Source organism: Cotesia glomerata, linkage group LG5, assembly GCF_020080835.1.
Source record: "Cotesia glomerata isolate CgM1 linkage group LG5, MPM_Cglom_v2.3, whole genome shotgun sequence".
In the NCBI taxonomy this organism is placed as follows: Eukaryota; Metazoa; Arthropoda; class Insecta; order Hymenoptera; family Braconidae; genus Cotesia; species Cotesia glomerata.
Window position 1 is genome coordinate 19,240,856 of NC_058162.1, and position 17,332 is coordinate 19,258,187.

Here is a 17,332-nt window from a genome sequence, read left to right on the forward strand (position 1 = left end):
TCTCAAATTTAAATTTTTAAAGCCGTCCGATTTGGTGTGGAATGCCCCATATACAATACACTCATAATGCACTCCTCTGCATTCAAATTATTCTTTCCGCACTACACACTGTACATGCATATTAACGCACTGTTATCAGATCTTTTTTTTTGACTACACAAATCTAATATAATAAAGTTGTTTGATTACTTTTTTTACTATAGAAATAATAATTACTATTAATTAATTAATTATTGATTGTCAAATATAATGTATTACTACCAATGAAAATAATAAATTTAAATAACTTTAAGAAAAATCGAGGATCTTAAAAAATTCAAGTCTATTTTGACATTATATAGTTACGTTCGAATATCCCTAAGTCGGTAACGGTTAAAATCAATTGCCTGCTTTAATAAAACATTCAATGACTTGGTTATCTATGAAGGGTCTTGCACACAAAGTTGTGGGAAAGTTAGTGACCGCACTTGTAGTCGATAAAGTAACATACACTTGCAGTGTTGATAAGATGTTGGTGACTAGTAAATAAAGAATTTGATAGTCGGGAATGATATTTTCTTTAAATTTTATAGGAGATTTGATAGGCAAGCTGTCTACTCTTGAGCGCAAACTACATTCAAAGAGTAAACAACCGACTAAAAGACTGAAAGAGGTGAAGACAAGTATGTAAAGCGAATGCCATGCAAATTGTTATGCTCCTCTCTATTAACTACTCTGTTAAGCTTGTCCATTTTTTTATTTTATTTATCTTAAATAAGAATAATAAGAGGGTTGCATGACACAAATAAAACAATTGTTGATTAGATTATATTTTAATATGATGAGAAGATAAAAAAATTCATGGCTACATTTAGATGATTAAAATTCACCTTCATCGTGCATGAACTCCGATTTTGGGATCTGTAGGTTATTGATTCGGGATTTTTGTTTTATGTTGAATCGATAATTTTTTATTGCGTTTTTCAGGAAAGTGTGATTCTTACGTCAAAATAAGACTATTACCGGAGGAAAAATTCTGTGAAGTTAAGCTGCCAAAGACTCATGTGCAGAAAGAAACGCTTTTTCCTCTTTTTGATGAGACTGTGAACATGTAAGTTCAGAATAGTTATTTTAGATACACATGTGTGAAGTGAGGATTTTTGGCAGGCTTAAATTTGCATTACGAGTTTAAGGTTATGATCTATTCGTTACGGAGTCGAATACATCATATGAGATTCTGTGGTGGATGTTGACATAATCTTAAAAGCGAGTTTTGCAGATTCAAATCACTAAATTCTTTATTTTACACATAGTGTATCAACCAAAATTTTGGTAATATAGAGAAGTAAGACTTGAGAGTGAAAAGCAACCGAAAATTTTTGTAATTATACATGTATATTGTTAACATTACAAGTGAACGTTAAAGTTATTTACACGTGTCAATGTATGTTGATTTAAAATTATCTATAGATTTATTATCACACATGCGGGAAAAGTAGTATCTTGGCGCTCGCTGTTGCGGTTGGAAAAAAGCTGTTTGCCTATTTTAAAATTTCGCGTGAGTTTTTTCATAAATGAAATTGTTATTTGAGTGCGACAAGTGTACTTGTCGCACGCGAATTATTCTTGACGCACTCAAACTATCCGTGTCGCATGCATTGAGAAAAAAGTATTTCTATAATCACAATACTTGGTATTTTGATAATCAAAATAACAAGTATTGTGATTATCAGAATATAAGTCAATTCAAGACCTATACTCTGCGCAGTAAACTATAATATATGCGCTGTCACTGCCACCGACGTTTTAACACTAACATTCAGTTTATTTAATTTATGCACTGGTAAAAATAGAATTTAACTAACATTTATTATATTAGCTTAAAAAAAATTTATTATTACACTTTTAATTTTAATTTTAATTTGTTTTGTTAGCTTTATAAGTCAATTGATTTGTGCCAGTAAAGTGAGGTTATAAACATCTAATAGTCTGTTATATTGGTATACTGTGAAACACTAAATTTTTCTTTATTTAAAAATTTAATTATTTAGACCATTAAACCTCGCGGATAAGAAATAATCACCTAAACTTCTAAAAATTAGGATTCGCTGCTCTGGGATATTCCGCTCCCGTGAACCAATGAGTGTCTTTGTCTTTAGATGATTTTATTAGTTTGAGACAGAAGTTCTCACGCGTGCCAGTTAATTTATTTTACTTACTTACAAATTTTAACTGCAACGATGACCCTTCGTCTTTGATTGACCCTTTGGCAAGTTGTAGATAGATAGTCGTAGTAAATAGATAGGTAAATAGTGGTAGTTTAGTAATAGTGTATAGCGGTGATAACAATAAACTTAACTTTATTACACAAAATAAGCACTTTTAATATAAACTTGTGGTATTTCGGTTACGTAACTAAACAAAATATTTATTGGGGTAGAGTAATTAAACTTAGTGTTATAAATAATTGAACAATAGTAATAAACGTGGTGAATAATCACCTAATGCAAAAATAATAAAATTAATAGAAGTAATATAAAATCTTTCTGATAATTAGTATTAAGCTATTAATAGAATTTTAGTAGGTTTTAGTAGTAAGTTTTATAAATTTTGGTGAGTAATCACCTAATAGTGATAATAGTGGTATAGTAGTAAATTGACTAAGAAATATCAAACGTGGTGGTTGACACCGGGGGATAGATCGAAGTGTCGATCAATGCTCAGGTTTTGAGGCTCGTAGCTGATTTCCCCCTCCTCGTGTCGTCTTGTGACGTCACGGGGGCTACACATTAATTTAGCTAGTGTCGGTAACGGAAATTTCGGGTGGTAGTTTGCCAGGCTGATAAAATCGGGACATTTTGCAGTGTCTCAACTGATAATCAGTATACCTAGGTATTGTGATAATCAGTATACTTATTGTGATAATCAAAATACCACGTATTCTTAGTAGCACAATACCAAGTATTCTGATTATCAAAAAAAATATCCTTAGTAGCAAAATAATTTTTTTAGCGTGCAATTGACTGTGAAAACTGTTAAAATTAAAATAAATAATAAAAAAAAAAACCCAATCTAACTGTGAACATTAAAGAAGTAAGGTTAACATTACAAAGTTCATATTTTTAACGAAAGTAAAAATAATTAATTAATATTGAGCTGTTTAATTGTGATGAAAATTAATTTAGCAGAAATTTAATAATTTTAATAATTTTTGTAAAAAATAAATTATGAAAAAAAATTTTTAACTTCCCGCTAAGAAAATTGAAAATTTTCAACAATCGGGAAGTTATTGGTTTTACCCCGTTTTTCGAAAATCGAGTTTTCATCAGATCTCGACGTTTTGAGGTTCTAGGAAGCTTCCCTGACTATTCCCGCGAGGGTGTCACTATGTCTGTATGTGTGTGTGTGTGTGTGTGTGTGTGTGTGTGTTTTTTTTTTTTCCAGGAGGGGGGAATCCTTTTTACGGATTCCAGGCATAGATGTTTCGCCTGGATATGTGAGACTCGACGCAGTGTCATGCAAATACTCGACACTAGCGCCCATACTCACTAAACCCTAAACCTCTTTTCTTCTATCCTCTTATCCCCTATGGAAACCGCCGTGTAGGCATTACATCGCAGGGGGAGGAATTAGCTGCCGCTCTTCCTTCTTGTGGCTAAGGTGTTGTTTCTACCTTCCTTTTAAATTCTGACTTTGGATCTTTTTCTCTCAATGGAACGCAGTTCGGTAAGAACTTCTGTGGCGAAAGTGCTTGTGGCGTTCCAGGCAGCTTCACTCGACAACATTGCTTCTACTAACGTCTCTGGTTGGACTTTCTTGTTCAAACAATTCTCTAACTCATCTCGCTGAGGGTCAAAACGTGGGCACACAGAGAAAACGTGCTCTGCATCTTCAGCAACTCCTGGGCAGGACGGGCACTCCGGAGAGTTGCCGTGCTTGAAGCGGTGTAGATACTCTCGGAAGCACCCATGTCCTGACAACAACTGCGTCAGGTAATAGTTGACTTGACCGTGGCTCCGGTTCATCCAAACGTCGATCTTTGGTATAAGACGATAAGTCCATCTACCTTTTCCTGTGGCATCCCACTGCAATTGCCATCGTACGATGCTGCGATATCGTTCTTCTGTTCTGAATTCTTCGTGGCTAAGTGTGGTTGACCTTTTCCGTTGGTATAGGTTTCGTCTTTCTTCAGCTAGGACTCTGAGGGGCAGAGTTCCAGAAATGACGCACACTGCTTCCTCAGATATTGTTCGGAAAGCGCAAGCTACTCTTAAGGCACTCAGACGGTATACTGGTCCAGCCTTTCTCCATGCTTCTTGTAATTCTAATGCGTCAGCCCAAATGGATATTTCGTACGTGAGCACTGATGTGACCACAGATGATAATAATAGTCTTCTGCTCTGCTTTGGACCTCCGACGTTCGGCATTAGTCGTGATAGACTAGCTACCGCTGCTGATGCTTTAGTACTCACATGTCCGACTTGTTGTTTAAAGTTCAGTCGGGCATCGAGCATCACTCCCAGGTATCGGATGAATGGTTGTGATGTAATTTCATGTTCTCCGATTTCTAATTTGATTGTTTCTACTGCTTTCCTGCTAGTGATAAGCACTGCTTCAGTTTTATGCTTGGACAGCTTCAAATTCATCATATTCATCCATAGGTTGATGCGGCCGAATGTAATGTCAAAGGCCAGATTTATCTCTTCCAGATGTTGCGCGACTATCACTACAGCTACATCATCGACATATGCAACTAACTTGAGCTCTGATGGCAACGCGATTCTCAGGAGTCCATCGTACATGATGTTCCACAGGAGTGGTCCAAGAACTGAGCCTTGTAGTACTCCACCAGTGATATCGTACTTCTTCGGACCGTTTTTTGTGTCATACTTCAGGACCCTATTCGAAAAGTAGCTTGCTACCATTCGAAGCAGGTATTCTGGTACTTTTTTGTCTTCGAGAGCTCGCATAATGCAGTCCCAGTTGGTGGAGTTAAAAGCATTTTTGATGTCCAAAGCATCTACCAAACAATACTTTTTCGTACCACCTTTCCATCTCTTCCCGGCGATTGCCTCCTTGGCTGTATTGACGACCAGGTTGATTGGATCAAGGGTTGCTCGTCCTTTCCGGAATCCATACTGGTTTTCTGATAAGAGTGGATCAACAACAGCTTCTATCCTTTGATGAATTATACGCTCTAGTATCTTGCCCGCCGAATCTAACATACAGAGTGGGCGGTAAGATGATGGCTCATCCGGTAGCTTTTTTCCCTTTGGAAGTAGTACTAATCTTTGCTGTTTCCATCTTCCAGGAAAGATCCCTTCTTTGATGCACGAATCGTAGGTCTCTAAGAATAATGCTGGCGCTGCTTTAATAGCTGTTTTTAATGCAATGTTCGGGATTCCATCCAATCCAAGCGCCTTATTATTCCCTACACGTTTACATGTCTCCATAAGTTCCTCCTCTGTGACAGGTGGAATGTCTTCGTGGTTGAGCTGCGGTGATGAATAGGCGAACTTACGTTGCCTCGGGAACAGCGTGGAAACAATCCTCTCTAGGAGCTGCGGGCATGTGGGTGACGGCATTGGCTGGCATTTAAGGTGGGTCATGACCACCTTGTATGGCCTACCCCATGGATCTTTCTCTACCTCTTCTACGAGCTCCTTCCAGCAGCGTCTTTTACTCTCTTTGATGGCTTTATTCAATTCTCGACGGGCCTTTTTGTAATCTGTCAATAACACTGCAGAGTTAGGTCGTCGATAGCCCCGCTGGGATAATCTTCTTCTTCTAAGACACTCTTTACGAAGGGTACTGATGGTGTCGTTCCACCAGTGGACCGCCGGTCGTTGATTCATGTCCTGTTTTCGAGGCATAGTGGCGTCGGAGGCCTGGGAGACTCTTCTCATCAGTTCCTTCGTCTTCTGTTCAGCACTGCAAGTGGTGATCGGGTCGTTGTCTAACGCCACGACAAAAGACATCTGTGCCAAAAGATTTAACTTTCCATCTAACTGCGTTGGTCTGTCTGGTTGCTCTTCGTGGATTCTGGTCAGTCGATACTTCCCAAAGTATTGCACTGTGGTCGCTGGCAGTGTAGGTGTTAATAACCACCCAGGAATAGCTCCCTTTCAATAGACTACTGCTGACGAACGTTAGGTCGACAATTGAACTTGCCTCTCCTTTGGTGTATGTTGGTGCATCGCCGGTATTGAGGAGGACTACGTCCAGTGTAGCCATTGCTTCCAGTAGTGCTTTTCCACGTGGATTAGTGAGCTTGCTGCCCCAGTCCACCGCCCAAGAGTTGAAGTCTCCAGCTATTGCCACGGGAAAATGTTGGCTTGCATCTTCGACTAATCGATCAAGAAACTCTAAAAATTGTTCCATAGAGAAACTAGGCGGCGCATAACAGCTGTAGAAACGGATCCCATCTACACACGCAGCTACAAAACCAGCCTCTCTATTATTGACGACACTCTGAAAAGGAAGTTTGCCACAGGACCAGATGACAGCGTTGGGTCGGGAGAAGATCGATCTTTTCTCTTAGTTGACTTGCTGCTAGTTCTGCTTCTGTCTTCCGCGACTGATTCACCGTCACCTTCGACTCCAGTGTCCATTGCTTCGCCAAACTTAGATTTTCTAAAGATTTGAACCGATTCGGACCGATAGATTTTGAGAAATTTGGAGAAATCTAAAAAAAAAATAGGAAAAAAAATTTTTTTCAGAAGTGGTTTTTTTTGAATAACTTTTAAACGGCTTTACCAATCGATTCCAAAATCTAATTAGCTCTTAATCTTGAAAAACCACGTTGATCGCTGCCAATCCGGTCAAAATCGGTTGATTCGTTCGAGAGATATCGTGAACAAAAGAAAACCGAAAAAAGTGTTTTTTCGGAGTTACTCCGAAATTTCTAGTTTGGTCAATTAAAACTTAGAAATTATTTATGAGGCTTAAAAAACTGCGTAGAATGCCGCCAACTGCGTAAAAATCGGTTTATTCATTCGAAAGTTATTGCGGTTTGAAAATTAAAAAAATAGTGTTCCATTAAACTTCTATCAGACTTTTGAGCTCAAGAGCTCAAAAGCATAGAAAAGGTATCGTTTTGAGTTCGGAGAGCTCAAAACAACACACAAATTGTATTTTTGAGCTCAAAGAACTAAAAAAAAACGACCATGTATTAACGGAATCAGCGGGAAGTTGAAGGGATGGCCTTTAGGGTCAACCGTTTTCCTAATTTTTTTTTTAAATTGAGTTGTAGGAATTTTAAAAAATAAAAAATGCAATTTATTATGAATAATATTTTTGGAACAAATTTTTTTGTTAAAGAAAATTAAAAAATTGTAAAGTGACAGCTAAATTTAATGTCATTTAATTTTATGTATTGATTATTTCAATGTGTAAATTTATTTTTTGTTAATTAATATTAATTACTTTGTATTTATTATTTGATATATATTTGTTTCTTTTTTTTTAACTTTTTATTTGTTCTTTGGGATTGGGGAGGCTCCCCCTCCCCCCAACCCCCTGCCGGAGCTTTGCTTCTGGACCCCACCGGGGCTCTGCCCCTGGACCCCGATTTTAAGCCCATATATATCGCCGCATTTGTAATAAAAAATAGTATGTGCAACTCGCGCGACGTTGTCGATTACTCACTCAAGCGAATGACCGCACTCGCTTCGCTCGTGCGTTCAATTTCGCTGTCGTGGGCAATCGACAACTTGTCGCACTAGTTGCACAATATACTATTAGCGCCTCTGAACGAGCGATTTTAGTAATGATAAAAATTTCCGATAGTATATTAAAGATCTGTGTTAAAAATAAAGAAGAGAGATAGAAAGTAAAGAGATAGAAGTTTTTCTATACTTTTCCCCGAAATGTGTTCGATGTATTGTTTGTCATAAAAAAGGTATCCTTTAGACCCGGCAACAATCACTCTGAAGTCATACGTCTAGGGTTGGAATTTAAAAAAAATAGTTTTTTTTTGTCACTGTTAATGTTATTATCTGTAGTTGAAATTTTATATTCTGTTTTAGAGCTTTGACTCCTGAGCAGAGAAATATTGAAAATGCAATTTTGGTGTTTGAAGTCAAAGACAAAGATTTTCTACGGACGAAATTTATGGCAGAAGCATTTTTGCAGTTCAGTGATATTCCAGATACTGGTCATGATGTTGGCATTGATTCGCTTGATCAGATTCATTTGAAGTTATCGCGACCAGTCGATAAAAGTAAGTTTTTTTTTTTATTACGATGGGAACTCATGAATTTAAAGATTTGAGAAATTGAACAGGTTTGTTGCACGGAAGAGCTCAAAAGCCTAGAAAAGCTATCTCGTTGAGTTCGGAGAGCTCAAAGCGATACGAAAATTATATTTTTGAGCTCGAAGAGCTCAAAAACGTAATAAGTGTAATTTTGAGCGCATAAATATGGAATTAGCGGGAAGTTGCAGGGATGGCCTTTAGGGTGAACCGTTATCCTAATTTTTTTTTTTTTTAAATCGAAGCAACTTCATTTCAACAAGAAAGTTTTTGCGAGAAAAATTTCGATTTCTTCAGCTAAGAATTAAAATTGTTGAAAATTTTCAAAAAAATTAATTTTCTTGTCATAAAAATGCCTATATCGTTCAAAAGAAATTTTTTCTCTCAGAGTAGTTTAACCCTTTAGAATCAGAGAATCTTGAAACGTCTACGCGTGAGAGTAGTGGGAAGAGCGCAAATCCGTAGTAAGACCCAAGAGTGGGGTTTCAAGGTCAGACTCTAAAGGGTTAAGTGTCTTTGGTATTTGAGATCAATAATGAGATTATAATGAGACAATTAACATAGTAAATGATCTTAAATACGAAATGTTCAATTTTATTCTTTTTTACAGTGAAAATGACTATTTTTTGTTTCGATTGAATGAACATTTTCTAAAAACAATAATTAGCATAAAAAATTACGGATAGTTTTCTTTTCATTACAAATATCTGCAAACGAGACCTTATTATACACGGATACCATAAAGTTCGTGACTTCTCAACATTGTAATCAGTAAAACATTTATTTCGTGTCATAAAATATATGTAGAATATAGATTTTTATATTATAATAATTAAAAGAAATTACAGGACGAGGCAATATTTTAAAAAGTACAATAATAGCTTTATTTGCAAGGAAAATAGTAAGCAACTGCTTACTATCCTAGATGGTATTAGACTGACTTAAACCATCTCTTACAATTACTTGCGCCTTTCGGTCCATTATTACCTCCATCTCTAAACAGTATACTTCATGCACTCTTACTTTCGCTTGCTTTCTCATTCGCACTTAGGCTACAATATTATTAACAATCTTACAGAGCAATTACATTTTGACATCTGGTGACAGCATGTCGAGTCATACTAATTACTCTAAATTTACGACCACTTATCCTTACATTTTAAAATTACTTAAAAAAGAATATTTTCACTAAAGTAGAAACTGAGAAAATTTTTGTAGCAAAATATTTTTCCTGCTTCTACATATAATTTTCCCTTTATTGAAGTTAAATAATGAAGTCAAATTTTCATTTGCAGCAACTGATGTGATCCGAGCACTCGAACATCGAAAAGGAGATAACCAGGCAATGGATTTTATTTCTAAATTTAATGCTAAGTTAAATACTCGATAATTTAAAGACTTCTTACTTTGAAGCAATACCAGAATGCTACTAAAAATTTTAATATCTTAATTTTGTAAATAACATGTGTCGTACGAACTTAATGCAATGATTCTATTCAAAGTATATTGTATGCAAATTTATTAATTGTTGAATGTACATTATATTGTTTCTAATAAAATGATAAAAAATTTTTTGTATTGAATTAATTCTTAGCTTCATACTTATTTGATGTGAAAATTTCATGACGAGCCCTCTTAAAAAACTCCAATAAGATCTCATCAAAAGCGACAGAAGCCACTTAGAAACCAATAAAATTTATAGGTTTCTAAGTGGCTTTTGTCGCTTTTGATGGGATCCTATTGGAAATTTTAAACAGGGAGGGGCGAGCATTAAATACATTGTGACATGAGAAAATTTTCTAAAATTTGAAATTCCGAGTTTAACAATTATTAGGTTGGCTAAGCTGAGGAAAAGCAGAGATTCGACGCGCCTGTGTCGCCCCAAGCAGCCTCCCGATCAGAATGACAAGCTCGAGGTAAAATTAGTAAAAGAAAACGCGCCGAATTTAAATTAAAAATTCAAATAAAAAGAATACCGGAATGAGTGTGAACTATTGTTGAATGCATGAGTGAGTGAGACTAGACTATAGCGATCAGACGACCCGCGAATTTCTACGAGCCATCGACGATCAACGCGACATCTGGCCGCGAGGATGGAACGACGAGAAAATTTGAATGGACCAATGACGACGGAGAGCGATCAACAACAAGTATGCGAGGCGCCATCTGAACACGAGGCTGATCACTAATCGAAGTATCGACCAATCATCGATCGCAACGGAATACTGGACGCATCCCGGGATACAACGGCCGGCTAGAAGAAGCTGTGAGCTGATTGGATGCGAGTTTTTGGAACGAACCGAAGAGAAAAAGAGCATGGGTTGCCGAGGAGGCAGCCATATTATTAGCAATTGATTCTGATCTGGACGCCGTGACTGTGGCATCGTGCAGTTCTCTTTTTGATTATTTTTGCTGTTTAATTTTTTTTTTTAAATTTGTCGCTGACGTGAGTACAATTGTGTACATTATTGTGAAATATTTCGCCGAATTGTTTTGGACACTACGACCCCGGACACGCCATCGCCGAGATATCGACGCTCTTCCGTCAGTTTTGCCGCCAACTTCGCCAACTTAGCCCGCATCGCCCGGGACGTCTACGGTAGCTGCAGGGTAAGTCTGGTCGCTGTCTTTATTAGTCCCAGGGTGTCATCACCGCGAATTTCATCGTGTTAAAATAATTTGTTTATAAGTCGAGTTGCACGGAATTAAATAAATTCCGTGCGGTATTTTTGAAGCTTAGTGACGACACTCTGCGGCACGGTACCGTTGAGTCACGTGTTTGTGTGTGTGGAATTTTTGGTCGGGATTATAAGTACTGTTTACCTACCTCGAGCTTCAAATACCCGACAAAGCGGCTTAGTAAATTGCTTTGTAAAATAAGTTGACTAATTCGAATACTTCGCATAATTTGTTTTTTTTCTTGTCATTGTTGAACCATTTGGCGATTTGAATTATTTTGGATAATTTTGAGATCCTTATTAAAGTTTTGCGATTGAGATTTTGTTATTAAATTTGGCCATTGAAATTTTTGATAAAATTTTGTGATTGAAATTTTTGATAAAATTTTGCGATTGAAATAATTATTTCCTTTTTAATTTTTGAATAAATTTGGCGAGTGAGTTAATTATTTGTTTTGAAAATTTTTGAATTCGGCGAGTTGAATTAATTAATATTTCTTTTTTATTTTTTTGAAAGAAAAGACTTTGTAATTTTTTTTTGGTTACTCGAATATTTTTTTTTGTGTAATTTGTTTTATTTTGAAATGTTGAATCATTGCGTTAGTACTAGTTTTGCGTTAGAATTATTTTTGCGTTAAAATAATTTTTGTTATTAATGCGACATTGCCGACAGAATATATTTGTTGTTGAATAAACCGTTGCTGGATTAGAATTGCACGCCTCAATTATTTTTTTTTAATTGTTGTTGCTCTGATTAACCGATCCTATCGTCCAATTTCGATTTCTTTGTCCGTCGATTGCCGTTATTCGATTTTTGAATCTCTTCAACACCGACCCGCCGCCCAACGAAGATCAACAGCGAGATCGACCCGTGGAACATTGAGTTCCTGGCGCCCAACCAAATCAACGAACCAGGTAGGCCAATTAATTTTGTTGACCTGATCCGGTCCTGTCGACGCCAGTGCCGGAAAAGGCATCATAACATCAACAAAAAATTCATCCTTACACTTTTTTAAAGGAAATAATTTCCCATTAATAAGCACGCCTCTATATTTTTAACTTCCTGCTACAAAACTCAACGATTTTTGAAAAACGGGAAGTTATTAGCTTCACCTCGGTTTTCGAAAATCGAGTTCTCATCGGACATCCACGTTTTCAGGTCCTAGGAAGCTATTCTAACTATTCCTAAGAGGGTGTCTCTTCGTATGTATGCATGTATTTTTTTAACTAGGGGAGGAGTAATCTTTTAAAAAAAAAAAAACTGACAGATTATGTTATCAGTAGTGTGAGATTTTTATCCACTAAACTCCCCCCCCCCCTCTCTTTATTCCCCACACTTCGTGCAGAGAAGACTAGATCAGGATCGCGCTAGCATTACTTCCATAAAGTCCATGCTGCGTCTTTTGACGTCTGCTACTGATTCCTCACTGAAATTTTATCTGTCAGGAGACACCACGCGCAGACAGCGATTTCATTCCAGCCTTCTCCTCTGTGTATCATGTGGCTCTCTCGGTTATCAGGCTTGAGCGCTTTGCCTATAATTGCTTCGATTTTTGTTCTGCCATTTTTCCAGCGTTTGCACTCGAAAAATGTGTTAATGGGCGTCATCATCTTTTTCTGGGCAGTATTTGCACATTGAAGTATGGTGCAGGCCTAATTTATGTAGGAACTTGTTGAAAAAGCCCGTCAGCAACTATGTCAGAAAAAAGTCCGTCTCACCGTGGTTTCAACTCAGCTAGGTTCTGATGTTAAGAATCATGCGGACGTCCATCTACCCGTATCGCACGTCTTCCACTTGTCTTCTGCTTCAGGATATCCACCCATACTTCCGTTTCATAGAGCAGAATTGAGTGAACCACTTCGAGAAGAACTTTTCTTATTTTAGTTCGTGGGCCCATGGTGTTGGTCATGATCGATGATAAACTGAACATGATGTTGCCAGTTTTTACGCATGTATTTTCAAGATTTTCACGAAAGGATAGCTTTTCATCCATCGTCACGCCCAAATATCGCAGCACCCTTGTTGATTTCAAAATTGTCTCGATAATATCTACCTTGAAGGGTTTTGGAAACCGTCTCTGGTGCGTCAACACAACCATCTCCAGTTTTTGCTTGGCCAGTACCAGCTGGTGTCGTTCGATTCAGTCTTCTACGGTGTCATTAATCGACCGATCCAGGAGTTAAGCCTTCTCTGCACTGTCCACCATTACTATAGCTGCCTTGTCGTCGTTAGAATCAGTTAGCTTGACCTGTTTTTGGGAGCGAAATCTCCAGTAGATCATCAAGAGCATCCGAAACGTTGATTGATAGGAGTTATGTTGAACTGATGTCTTCATCAAACTTGTATTCTTAGGAAGAAAAAGCTCCTCCTGAGAAGAAATTGAACTTGTATGAGTGTGAAAGTGGTGATTGAGAAATAGAAGTGGGATTGAAAAATGGATGAGTCTCTGTAAAATTAGTTAGATGTTTGTTGTACATAGTTTGTAAAGTAGATTTAAATTAATATAAATTTATCAGATTATTATATAAGATGTTCGAGACCGAGACAAATAACTAACAGACGTACGGTAAAATAAAAAGTTTGTTAAATACAAAATTTTTATAACTTTCAAAACATCTGCAAAACAACTGTACAAGAAAATTCTCTCACGCTCTTAAATTTATGATTTGACAAACATTCTTCTGTTTCCAAAAATATTTTATTTTATTTATTTTACGCTTTACAAAATTTGAGAAAAGGTTTTACGTTAATCCTTTACTTTTACTTTTTTTTTATCTAACAAGGGGAGGATACGACCTTGGGGAAACGGATTTGGATAATCTTTGACGCAGTGATAGTACACCATGTGGGTATACTACTTCTGAAATACTAAAGTGCAATACTCAAAAATGGCTGAGAAAAACGCACTCAAAGTTTACTCAGCACTATAATATATTAATAGGTAAATAATTGATACATTAAATTATTCTTTAATAAAATATTTTTTTATTTTCAACTTCATTTCTATAAATTATCTACGGTGTATATCATGAGATATTTGTAATTCATGAATAATTCTTATCTCTCATATTCATTATAAGTTTAACTGAAAAATATATACCTGCGCCAGATAATAAGAAGGGTCGAATATGGTATGAGGGTACAATAATTCTTGTCCTCGAGTTATTGTAAACTGTACATCGATTCGAGCTCTGTTGGCCCACCGGAAGAATAGTCATGTTGTTGTCCTTGAACCTATGTTAGTCCCACCACTTTTTTAGAAGCTTGACTATAGCAGTTAGTTTCTGAATTTCGACACGAACAGACGTATTTGTGCAGTGAAATTTACTTTAAAAATTGTTTTATAATTTATAAAATGTCATCAAGCGAAGCCAGTTCTTCTCATGGAGATGAAAACACTCCTGATACATCCTTACATAGTGATTTATCGAAGCAACGGCTAAAAGATGGAGTAGTGTATTATGAAGGTTTACTTCTTGAAAGTGATTTAATTGCAAAAACATCTTCTGACACTCTATCTGAAGATGCTATGTTGATTGGTAGAGAATTATATGATAATACGTTAGATATGTTAAATCAAAATAAGTTCGTAAGCGATCAAGAATTGATTCATGCTCAAAAAGAATGCCCAGACGGAAATTTTGAAGCAGTAGAAGATAATTCAGTTGATGACTATGTTCCAGATGAAAAAAAAAAAAAACAAAAAATGATGGATTATATTCCTCTGGAATATAAAATTAAAGTTTTAAACATAGCAAAAGCTCACCCTTCATGGAAACTAGAGACATTACAAAAAAATGAATGTAGTCATTTGAAGAGAATGGATCATTTGAAAGTATGGGAAAAAGATGTTGAACATGGTGGAACTAAATTTGATAAATATCATGTGATTGATTCTTGGACGTATGACCGCTTCGTCGAGGCAAGACAAAATTATCAACAAGTGACTACACGAAATTTGCAGCAATGGGCTTTAGCTGCAGCCAGCCAGTTTCCTAATCTTCAATTTACAGCGTCCGACCCATGGGTAAAAATTTAAACAAAGACACAACATTCGTCAACGCAAAATTACAAAATTTGTAACAGACAAAGAAGTTCACACCATGCCAGAAATTATCGCCTCTGCAGAAATGTTTCGCATTCAAACAAAACAATTGATATCTAACTTCGATAGTGACTTCGTTATTAATACAGATCAAACAGGTATATAAATTTTCTAACGGTAAACTAATTATTTTTTATTCCATTATTAAATTTAATCGAAGTTAATCATTAGATTTTTTAAAATTCATATTTTCAGGATGTCAATACCAATCAATGTTTAATAGGACACTGACGGAAAAAGGAAGCAAAGCAGTGTTTGCAAAAGTACAAGACATGACCAAGGTGTCACACTCATATACTGCACAATATAGCATAACATTATCTGGAAAATTACTACCACATGTTTTTATTTGTTTGCAAGAGCCTACAGGTGATTTTGGGCCAAGAATAAAGAAAAACGTAGAAGAATATTTAAAAAAATACAAAAATGTTATTGTCACATCATCAAAATCAGGAAAACTGACAACTACTCTCTATAAAAATTTTCTAGAGAAATGTTTAATGCCATATGTTCAAAAAAATAAATTTCTTTTAATTATTGACTGGTGGACAGGACAAGTGAAGCCAGAATTATATGATGAAATATTTCAGGATGATAAAAAATGCCTACATGCACATTTAAAGTTATACCTCCAAAATGTACTCCGTTAGTTCAACCATGTGATGTCTATTTCTATAGACAAGTGAAAAATTTTATCAAACGATTGCAAAGTACCGCTGAACTTCTAGACAAGAATTATGAAATTCATTCCCGAGAGGATTGCATAAATTCATTCGATTATTCATCACCAATTGTCAGCGCCAATATTTCGAGACATGATGGAATATGCCTGGTTCGCCAGCGGGCTTTGTGACACAAGAAATTTTTTTACTAATGTCAATGATGGGTGTTTCTCATTAGACCGTTTAAAAATACCGTGTCATTGTAAAAAAGCAGCATTTATTTGTTGTTCTTGGTGTAGAAAAATTTTTTGTTTTGAATGTTTTTATCATAAGTATCACTCAGGATCATGTAATAATATCTCATAATACGTAATTATAAAATATTGCTTTAATTAATTAAAAAAATGTATAATTTTCGACTTATTATTTGTTTGTACCACCGCAGATAATTTATAGAAATGAAGTTTAAAATTGAAAAACTTTTTATTAAAGAATAATTTAATGTATCAATTATTTACCTATTAATATATTATAGTGCTGGGTAAACTTTGAGTGCGTTTTTCTCAGCCATTTTTGAGTATTGCACTTTAGTATTTCAGAGGTAGTATACCCACATAGTGTACTACCACTACGTCAAAGATTATCAAAATCGGTTTCCCCAAGGTCGTATCCTCCCCTTGTAAGTAGATGTTTATTACTTCATATTTGGAACCCTCATAAAATTATTTATGACCTCAGTAAAGATAGATGAAGAGCATGAGATAAAAATAAGTCCCACGCTAGCTGACCCTTTTCGATCACTAACGCTATCTCACTCAGTCAAAGCATGTTTCTCTATCTAAATTTGTCACCTCTACTATCGTCATATTGACAGCACCCTTTAAAACGCCTACAACTTTTCCTGACCAATCAAGAAACGTAAAAACATTCCTTTTAAATGCAGTGACTTAGACAGTAAGAAACAAACTTAAACTTTAACAAAATTACAACAGTCTACCGATAAACGTAAAACAGATAATACATACAAACATAACGTCTCCGTGAACGTCTTGCTCCCAAACTTTAAATTCAATTTCACTATTTTATGTATTAATTTGTATTAGTTGATCTTCATTTGTTTTTTATAAATAAAGAAAATTAAATTAATAGATTCGTTAATCTTTAAAATAAAATAAACTAAAGAAAACATTAAAACAAACAAACAACCCCCTAACAAATTGTCGTTAAAATCTCTAAGCGACATAAGTAGATTTAAATAAAAATAAATTAATAAAAAATTCGTACTATTGAAAAAATTCGTAAATAGCACTAAAAAATTTTTTTTTGAAATTAATTTGTGCCTTTTGTGAATCTAAAAGACGCAATAACAAAAAGTGAGGGGAAAATTTTTTTTTAATAACATTTTTAAGATTTTTCATTTTTCGTCAACTTGAAAAAATGCTAACTAACAAAATAAACAACTTTTATAAATTTTCATAACGTCATGTTATCAAATACGTAAATAGCAAGGGATCTACAAAGTTAAGAATTTATAGACCTACTATTTAAACAATAGTGAGGCTTTTAATATTAATCGAGGTTCAGAAAAAATTTTTTTAATTAACAAAAGCATAAGTTTTTAACGAAAGATATTTTTCCGACGAAACTATCTTCTTT

General features: G+C 35.5%; 3 protein-coding genes across 12 annotated transcripts in view; 2 read left to right on the forward strand and 1 right to left on the reverse strand.

Moving 5' to 3' along the window:
• Window positions 1–9,814, forward strand: part of LOC123266303 (protein unc-13 homolog 4B) — a 118,621-nt gene extending 108,807 nt beyond the window's left edge. For 8 of the 10 annotated variants that reach the window (XM_044730483.1, XM_044730478.1, XM_044730481.1 and 5 more), the window contains 4 exons: window positions 573–662; window positions 967–1,090; window positions 8,007–8,200; window positions 9,526–9,814. In XM_044730483.1, coding sequence (XP_044586418.1) covers window positions 573–662; window positions 967–1,090; window positions 8,007–8,200; window positions 9,526–9,620 — 503 coding nt within the window. In that variant the 3' untranslated portion in view covers window positions 9,621–9,814. Of the gene's footprint in view, window positions 1–572; window positions 663–966; window positions 1,091–8,006; window positions 8,201–9,525 lie in introns of those variants that run through there. The other 2 variants (XM_044730480.1, XR_006509749.1) reach the window with 2 other exon arrangements.
• A 2,842-nt stretch (window positions 9,815–12,656) lies between these two features.
• LOC123266105 lies at window positions 12,657–13,007 on the reverse strand. Its single transcript, XM_044730136.1, has one exon. It carries the CDS (start codon window positions 13,005–13,007, stop codon window positions 12,657–12,659), a length of 351 nt encoding a protein of 116 aa, XP_044586071.1.
• Window positions 13,008–14,943: 1,936 nt separating this feature from the next.
• Window positions 14,944–15,664, forward strand: LOC123266106. Its single transcript, XM_044730137.1, has 2 exons — window positions 14,944–15,112; window positions 15,210–15,664. Exons 1-2 carry the CDS (start codon window positions 15,013–15,015, stop codon window positions 15,662–15,664), a joined length of 555 nt encoding a protein of 184 aa, XP_044586072.1. The 5' UTR covers window positions 14,944–15,012.
• The last annotated feature ends 1,668 nt before the right edge of the window (window positions 15,665–17,332 follow it).